The 9,641-nt window shown below is 32.4% G+C and overlaps 2 protein-coding genes across 2 annotated transcripts in view; both read right to left on the bottom strand.

The window, feature by feature from the left end:
• LOC108553298 (leucine-rich repeat-containing protein 4) overlaps positions 1-361 on the bottom strand; it is a 2,835-nt gene extending 2,474 nt beyond the window's left edge. The window contains exons 1-2 of the mRNA XM_017908141.1: positions 251-361; positions 45-139 (exon numbers count right to left, since the gene is read on the bottom strand). Of these exons, the coding sequence (XP_017763630.1) occupies positions 45-62 (18 nt within the window). The 5' untranslated portion in view covers positions 63-139; positions 251-361. The remainder of the gene's footprint in view (positions 1-44; positions 140-250) is intronic.
• Positions 362-5,306: 4,945 nt separating this feature from the next.
• LOC108553299 (broad-complex core protein isoforms 1/2/3/4/5) lies at positions 5,307-7,910 on the bottom strand. Its single transcript, XM_017908143.1, has 3 exons — positions 7,626-7,910; positions 5,980-6,966; positions 5,307-5,842 (listed from the first exon to the last, which is right to left on the bottom strand). Exons 2-3 carry the CDS (start codon positions 6,935-6,937, stop codon positions 5,307-5,309), a joined length of 1,494 nt encoding a protein of 497 aa, XP_017763632.1. The 5' UTR covers positions 6,938-6,966; positions 7,626-7,910.
• Positions 7,911-9,641: the final 1,731 nt, after the last annotated feature.

The raw sequence follows: 9,641 nt of genomic DNA, 5'->3' as shown, positions 1-9,641 counted from the left end.
AATGCCGAATATAAAGTATACACGCGATATGGTCTCATTTGTACCTGCGCTCTGCAATACATCAATTCCAGAGTTTTTAGGGCGCATGCCTCAGCATCCAGGAAAACGTCGCGAACAGTTGCCGACGTTCCAGAGTATCCTGAAAAACGCAAAGTCTCAGAAACAAATATTTCAACACAGCCCGATTTAGATTCCTCACTCATTTACTATTTCATGTATCACAGGAGTGATGAGAATATGAAAAACTTACTGCAATAGCAAGAATGAGTAGGTTTATGGGGACGGAGATCCTACGATTACCCGCGAGGACGAAACAAGCCGGGGAAATTTCGCAATCCGTGGGTGCATTCACCGGCTGGGCTCGAGGCTTTATTTCTCCTTAGCCACCCCCACCTGCGGCAAGTGATCTGCGCAAGCCCATAATTATTCTCTCCGTGCGCGTAGTCTGGAATAAGACTTATTATTATAGGCATAAAACTATAAAGCACGAAATGATCGGAATGAAATGTACTGACCTAGAACAATCCAACATAATTGGTGGCTTTTGATTACCTCACCTGGTACCCGTTGATATAATAATATAATTTCGTTTTTCTTTAACAATTTCTAGTTCATTTTGACTTTCAATAATTTTTTCTTCTTCCCTTTGATGTTCCTACCTGCTGAATATATAAAATTCTATATCATCTTTTACCTCTTTGTTTCTTTCATGACTTCCTTTAATTTTTTTTTTTTTATTCTTTTATCACCCTATTTCTTCTCGATTTTTATTATGTCCTTATGTTATTTTTCATTGTTGTAAAATATTTTAATTAAAGAATTTTTTTTAGACTAATGTAGGCCGATACGATTTAGGAATTAGTAATCTAACTGAAACATGTCATTAAATATTGGATTTAAGATATCGAAATGTTGCAACTTCATTTTAGTTACAATCGACATCGCGTTTTAACATAATTATTTTAACATATAATTATAATATGAAGCTATTTTTTCGTTCTTTTTTTATCGAGTTTTGTTTGTCTTGTAACCTAATGGAAATCATTTCTTGCGGTATTATCGGAACATCACAATGATCAAACAAGAAACGTAAAAAACAAACAAAAGCCTTAATATAAATTTCTAAAAAAGACAAATGTTTATAGAACATAAGATTAAATACTTCTTCCATTTTATAAATTATGAACACATTAACATAATTTTTATTTTGGGATAAATTTAAATATTTTTTTTAACGTTTGTCTACTTCATTTCAATTTTCTGTCCCACAGATGGTATAATGGTTGTAATACCATGCAAAACAGATCTTGAAATGTTATCATTAAAGTAACTGACCAACATTTATTTGAAGGTATTATTCAAATAGACTAAACAATGTAATGAAATAGAAACATGAACATAATTGAAGTAGAAATGTTTAACTAATTTTCACTACTCTTAATGTCTACTTTATTGATAAGATAAGAAATATTGTTATTTTGATTACTAAATGTTATAGCAAATCTATAATAGTAACTATTTTAATACATTAAACAAGAGACTAAATTTTGTAACAAATTAATTTGAAAAACAATGTCTTTCAATTATAAGAAATGTGTGTATCTATTTATTATTAAAACAGAATTTTAGACATACAAAGACAAATAGTTTTTCAGGTGTTTCATAGAGTAATATATTTCATAACAAACTTGTACAATTCTAATAACATATATCTACATAGTGGAAATGGGAAACCCCATATTATAATGGAACGTGTAAACCATGAAAACTTACAATTGATCAAAAGTGCAATTTTGTGTGTATGTGTGTATATGTGCACATATGATGTGTAAATATATGTATATGCAAATTCTCAACATAGGAAAAAAGTCAGTCTTAAAAAATAATACAATGCTAAATTTACATATAATAAAAAGGCAACTCTTTCCTTATAATTTTCTTTAAAATCATGATTATGTACATTCTTAATTTGATAATTAGCATAATTAAAATTTTTAATTTTCATAAGGCATCAAAAATTGCATCTATGTAGCAATTAAGATTCATATTTTATAAATACAAAACAGTTTTTGCAGTTGGTTCATTTTATATTTTTGGCTTGTATTATTTGAAAGTTTCATGATTTTTTGTACATAAATGTTGACATTTTTATTATTTGCTTTCTTCCTTTAATTAGTTTATTATCTTGCACAAAGTTATAAGAATATCTCAAAATACAAATTTTGAAATGTATTGATATGTTTTTGAGCACCTTCGACTTTCAAATTATAACTATATATTTTCTCTTTTTGTTTTGAACACACTGTTTTCATATTATTTAGTCTTTTTAATATGTTTCAGTCTAAGCAATTATTTTTAACCTTTATATTTCAATAGCTTTTGTATGCTTAGGTACATCATGCATCTCCTATTTTAGCATTATTATATGTAACTATTAACTGTTTTTAACTTCACTATTTTTTTTCATTACTATAATATGGCTTCAATGTTTACTTACATTGAACTCAGTCATTTGTGTATATAAATATCATTCTGCTATTTCATAATCACACTGTAGTCAGTTTACAGGTACGGTGTTATAACTCTATTATAAAACTAACAAGAGGCTTTCATTTCACCTGAATCTTATATCTTACGAAGGATAGTTACTTGGAATTCTTTAATGTACAGTACTACATATGATAATAAGAAACTATAATGTATATAAAATAAAGAACAAAGTATTCAGGTGAAACTAGAATTTTGCATCACGTTTTATCACTATTTAAAATATGCTTAACATAGTTGTGAAATGTCTTATATTCTGAGGTAAAACAGTTTTAAGGCAGCTTTGGTTTGTACTTATTGATGAGTATTCTACTATGTAAATAAATGGTACAGTGCAACTTGTTCAGAACAGTAGGGTAGAACTAAAAACAATGAACAGTCTTTATAGAAAGAAACATATCAGCTTTTTATGCTTTGTTAGAAACAAATTTCACTGTACGCAGTTTTGACATAAACGGAATTTTTTCTTCCTCTTATTTGTACTATCTAAAAAAAACTGAAATCCTATAGTAATTATGCTTTTAAGTTCTAGTAGGAAGTATGTGGAACTAGTTTCTTTCAGCTTCTACCATTGACTATGAACACTCTATGTTGTCTTCAAGTTGTAAAGATTCTTATTGTTACAATAAAATCTGACATTTATGTTAAAAACTAATTGATTGAATATGTTTGATAATCCGTTTCGATTGCCGCTACAGAAAACGTTAAATACTTAGAACTGATTATACAGCTGTCCAAAGTAGGTCTAATATAGATACTTTATATGAATATACTTGGACTTCCATCAGCATCAAAGTTAAACTTTATTTATAATAATTTAAATTAATTCTCCCGAATTAACTGTATTTAATACATCTAAGCTCAATGATGTGATTCCATGCAATTTAAATACCATACAGAAATAAAATAATAGAAAAACATTAAGTAAAAATTAAAATCAACATTAGTTCAAAAGTATAAAATTATAAACCTACAACTTGGACAGGTGAACGATCACTTTCTTATACAAATAATTTGCTAACATGAGAAAATAGATTGATCTGACATTTACGTCTTTTCCATAGCGGATAAACTATAATTTAAATACATCAATTTACTGAGAAGGTTGAAAATTGTAATTCATTCTCTTCTTATTTCTTTTATGGTAACTCTATAAGGTTTCATATCCAACCGTTGAACGGTGACTTCATCTTATTTAAGTAAACTGTAATTCTTATATGTACATATGTGTATATATATATATATATATATATATATATATTCTATTTGCCTTTATTGTGTACATATATATATATATATCGACGTTTGTAAAATAAAACACGTTCTTATCGAGCTGACAACGCAGATTCGGCTCTATCAGTCTTAACATTAATAATGAACGATCTTGTTCGTTGTACAGTGAGGTAGTTCGTTCTATTGTGTGTAATTATGAATTAATATTGAGCAATATTGCAGCTGTATCCCAGGGCCATTGTTCAGTAACGATAATGTAACCTTATAATTAGCAACAAATTAACAGTGATATCATCAGTCGATAACACGAAATTATTCGAAGTGTACAAATCTTTAACGTCTTTTCTTTTTTTTTTTATCAGATTATATATATTTTTTTATATATAATCATGTTTTATTGAGAGCATTTTATGCTAAAGATAGGAATATCTTTTTAAAAAAAAAAAAAAAAAAGAAGATTAAAAACAAAATCATTAAAATAATATGCACTCTCGTCTCCTCTTTTACGCGGAATTATAAACTATAAAAATCGATTAAGATTCTAAAATAGTACTACTATGTAAATTGCAAAATGAAAAAGAAAAATGAGGATATCGAATCACAATTATTATGATTAATATATATTAAAAAAAAAATTGTGCAATTTGGCCCAAAAGTGTTTAAAGCTTAATGCGATAAAAAATTAGTTTATGAAATTTCGAAAATCCTTTTCTTTAATTTAATTTCTTTACTTAATCGTTTAAACGTACTTCATTAAGCGTCTATGAACGAATGGAAAATGAAATGGAAAACGAAAATATATACACGATCAACATTCGAATAAAAATATTTCCATCTATTTAGTGCAGTTTCCTCCTCGTTAATAACTTTTAATAAAGACTATCGACACTTTCCTTTAAATTTGTAAAGTATAATGATTCGAAAAGGCACTATATCTCATAATAGTCAGCATTAGGCTTTAACAACTTTGGAACACAATCGATGATTATACTTCAGTCTCTTGAACCCATAACACATGAATCAGTCTTGTGCAAATTAGTATGAAAGGAGGATTCCAAGAACCTCATATACCGGTGATTTTATACCGGATTCTTCGTGAATATATATATGTTCGATGTCTTACTGTTACCACGATACTCCATTTCTGATTTTTGAATCATTTGCTAAACGTTAACTTAATTGATTTCCGTTTGGCTACATTTTTGTTTCATTTATATCGCCTTGTTATTTTGTTTGAGGCACAGATTTGTGATTGTCTGTAGAGGCATGTTGTCCCATGAAACGAAGAATGGTACACTATGAAATAACGAACATTTTTAAAATTCTAATGTCTTATAAAATTACAATTTGTCTTCGTTTTACAGGACATCATAAATGCCTGCATACAATATCACGTAAATCGATGCCCTTAAATTATTTAGAAACTTTCCAAAATCTTTTATGTGATTTTAACCGAAGAATAGTACGTTTAGTTGCTACCAGAGGAATACCCTGGTATTAATGAAAGATGAAGAAGTAACCTTATGTTAATTGTGACTATAGGAATCAGAACCAATATCCTCTTCGTCTTTGATCACTGATGTTGGTGGGACTATCACACGAACGTCCGATTTACGACTAACAGAGAGATCTTCAACCTGATCTTCGTTATTTTGCTGTTTCACGGAATGCACTATGGGGTTGGCTATTTCTCGATTTATGGAACCGTCTCTCGACCCGTACGTATCGAGCATAGATCCAGTACCTTCGATAACGCTACTACTTTCGTTTTCGTTTTCCGAAAGTGCGCCACCGTATATGTTGCCATTCGTATTACCACCAATTCCATAAGGAAAACAGGCGCCACTGCCATTCGAACCGCGTTTAAATGGTCGTGACGTTGTAATCCCTAATTTTTTCACTTTGTCGTAAAGAGTTCGTGAGGGTACTCCGTACTTACGTGCCGCCTGTAAGGCACTCATTCCCGAGCGCACGGCCTCAATCGCGGACATAATGTCATTCCTCGTGTATTGCTTGTACCGTTTCCATTCTGGCTTTTGTGCTGCTACATAGTTCACTATCTCTGTACCAAAAAGTAGTTAATTATGTTTACTGATACGTTATTTTTATATTCAATATTATTCTTTTCATATATTGTTTCCAATAACATAGCATAGAATCCTATACTAATATACTCTAATATAATCTATCTTCTCTTACCTGGTTTAATGTCCGCAGGATACGACTGTGGCGATGATTGTTTATCGTCCTCATCCATCATAGACAAATCGGTATAAGGACTATGTGCAGATTCCCCATGAACTACATCTGTGCTGCTGCGTCTATCATTTTCATTTGACGAGCCATTACTACTGCTTCTGAATTGATTTTCATGGCTATCTGGATGCAATAGAGGTATTCCCTGAGAACTATCCGCGTGACCTTGACCCAAAACTGTCCTGAGAATCGGTGTATCCCTGTTCATTAGCATATTCGAGAATTTCTTGCGTTTCAATGGGGAAGATTCGAAACCATTGTCGTAGGAACCGATTAAGATAGAAGAATGTTGATGTAGTGCAGTCTGTTGGCTGGAACTGGAATGAGTGATGGGAAGCCCCGATAAGGGCCACATTGGTAACGGTAAACGACTACTTCGATCAGTCGGTGATTTGCCATAAATATTGTACGTGGTCCCTGTAGAATGTGGAGGAGACGTATGTCCACTACTATGAGCTGCGCTGCTAGTTGTACTGGTGCTTATCGCTGGCGGAGGAGACATAGAGGTTTCCACTTTTTCACGACGACTTTGCGAACCATTTTCTTCAACCAATCCCTTCACCTTCAAAACTTCTGCGACTTTTAATAATCCAGCCAATTGCTCTTGAGCCACATTTACTTCTCCTCGATACATATATTCCAAAATGGCTTTGATTTCAGAATATTTCACGTCTTTCAATACGACAATGGGATGCTTGCATGGTAGATCGATAAAGAGAGTTTGAAAATAGGAAGAACACGCTGCTAGAACCATCTTGTGGCATTTGATAGATGTACCTCCATCCACTGCCAAAGTTACATCGGTAAACGCTTCGTTTTGCAATAGTTCATCAAACACCATTAATAAGTTAGAACGGTGATTGTTCCAGCGTAGACAGTATTGTTGTGAGGTGCTCGCCATCTCAGCTACTTCAATCAGTAAAGTAAGTTCTGAAACAAGTTGTAAAAGTGAAATAACTAGTAAGCATCTAATTTGTTTAGTCTTTGAGCATTTAAGATTTTGAGTTTATAAAATTACATAGCAGAAAATTTGAATAAAAAAATTTTAATTAAAAAATTTTAATTCGAATACTTTAACAGCGACATATTTGGATAATTTTTTAACCATTAAATCGTTAATTGGAATTGAAATTCATGAGACATAATATTTCATGAAGCATGAGTCATTCACGTGAAACTACCCTCATTTAATAACGGAGTACTGCGCATGTACAGAACGTATGTTGTGCGTATAACGCATATGCGGAAGTTGAAATTCGAACAACTACATCGATTCCTTTACAGTGCATAAATTAAATTTAAACGAACATAAGCTAACATGAGAACACTTTACAAATAGTTAAAATAATAAAAATATTAGTTCTAATATTCCCTTAATCAAGTCAGTAAACAAACTGCATAGCGCAATCGATCAAACATAAAATTTCTATTCTTTACAACATTGTAATATAGAATATGCAAATACTAACATCACATTTTTAATAATATATAAAATCAAGGACGATACAATTGTACAACAGTGGAAAAATTACGCGTGAAAAATTGATGTAATGATAATAGACCTATGACGCAGGATTTGGAAGACTTACTTGACCAGATTGTTTTCCTTTCTCAGAATACAGGCGCCGAGTGACGAAGCTGTTCAAATGGCCGCCGAGGAGTACGCTAAGAGACGTACAATTAATTCAATATGTGTGTGCACTCGCATTTGGCATTTAATTTCCTCGAAACCAACCTACGAAAACGTTGCCGCGAGAATCTAGTCCCTAGTGATTGCGCATGGCGTGCGGGGGCGCGTATGTGCGCGAAACCGCCGATCAAAACAAATCTCTTCACATCCCTTTAATCCTCACGAATTGGTAACCCTTTTTTTGCAAACAAATCCTAGGTCTCATTTATCAAAGCACCATTCACTAAAAATATCCTGTATTCGTTTCCAATATTTTGACTTTAGTTCCTGTTTTTTATTGTTGTCCAGAGTTCGTTCTGATTCCTCTTAAAATTCTTACTATGCGATGTACAGTTATCTTCATTGAGGTTCGTTTTCGTAATTGTTCCGTTGTTTTCTTTTATAATTTTGTGTAGTTATAATCTTTGAGAATAACGGCGTCGCTAGTTGGCACAATACGAGTGCACACCCGCAGCAACACGAAGTCGTAGCACAAATAAGAACCCTCTCCCACGGCCTACTCGGCGACCACTGACGAGCCGTGCATGGAAGACGCACTAGACCGAGCTGGTCATGGCTTTCCTCGCATAGGGGTGGCCATCTGCGTGTGTTCGTAACTCGTATTATCGCTGCTGTGTGTGCGTGCGTCCAGTGGCGTAACCAATAGCTCTTGATGCGAACTATTTTGACTAGAACTTTTAAATGCCATATTACTAATGAATGAAATACGTTAGCAATAAACGGATAGTTCTGGAGACCCGTATATGATTAAGAAAATAACTTTGACCATTGAAGGAACGAAATAGCTAAGCGATTAGCGCATTTGTTTAATGAGTAGGTTATCAGCACGCGAACTATAGTCGACTGATAAGAAAATGAAGAGAAACTAACATTGGAAAAAAATTTTCCGGAAGTATAAGTGTGAATTTTAATAATTTTGGAAGACTTAAATGTCTTAAACAAAATTGTGTAATTTTCATTTGCAAAGTATCTTACCATGTAGTTTGCACCCACTACTCCCTAGACATGTTCCATTTTTTCGTAGGATGAACTGTATTATGATATCATAATTATAATTTTAAGATATAATAGTACTTCCATTGATAATGGTTTACAATTCTAATTTATTAATATGAGGATCAAGTTGCATAAATTTTGTTTAGAAAAGATTAAAAAACACATGGATGACAAAGTTACGCCACTGAATAGCACGCACAAGGAAACTTGCACAAGCATCGTCGTCCCTGGTTGCACGATCGGCCAATCACGCTGCGTCTAAGCCAATATCCTGCGGGACCGACGCACACACACGTAACCGGTGCATACTTGCAAGCACTGCGTACGTGGATAACTATATGACGCTGTGTGCGTACACCCACGTCTTTTGCCCGCGTATCAGCATTAACGATGGCCATTAGATTCCCTTTTTCTTGTAACTTTCTGAACAACAGTTAAACTTCTTTATTTCGTTAAAGTTTTTATCATATTTCCTTTTCAGTATCATTATTATAACTCATGTATTGCAAAATTTGATCTTTTACGTGATTTTGATATTTGATATAGTATCTAAATATAAATATATATAATATATTTTCAATGCACTTAAAAGATAAAATTTTGACAATTTTGAAAGTTTTCTAATATGTAGCTTGTAGTAATATTCCAAATTTATTTCAAACTTTTCAAAATATTAATGAAATATAAATGTTAGAAAGATATACAAGATATACAAAATTCTGAAAACTGAACTTGGGAGTATCTTAAGGCCATCACTAATCATCAGTGGACTTATGTACAACGAAGAAGGAAAAACTTCAGTGCCTATATTTGTTCTTGAAAATTGCCATCACTCGCTTGACATCAATATAACTGTTGATTACGTTTGCATCTTATAAAATTTTTCGAAATTGTTTTCATGTTCTTAACATTTTTACAC

This window comes from Eufriesea mexicana, unplaced genomic scaffold (assembly GCF_001483705.2).
Source record: "Eufriesea mexicana isolate 0111107269 unplaced genomic scaffold, ASM148370v2 scaffold10051, whole genome shotgun sequence".
In the NCBI taxonomy this organism is placed as follows: domain Eukaryota; kingdom Metazoa; phylum Arthropoda; class Insecta; order Hymenoptera; family Apidae; genus Eufriesea; species Eufriesea mexicana.
This window is presented reverse-complemented; position numbering and strand designations above follow the sequence as displayed.

Coding starts and splice junctions, on each gene's coding strand:
- LOC108553299 (XM_017908143.1), bottom strand. CDS start 6,937: ATGGCGAGCACCTCACAACAATACTGTCTACGCTGGAACAATCACCGT. Junction 5,843..5,979: donor TCCTGCGGACATTAAACCAG/GTAAGAGAAGAT, acceptor TTTTTGGTACAG/AGATAGTGAACTATGTAGCA.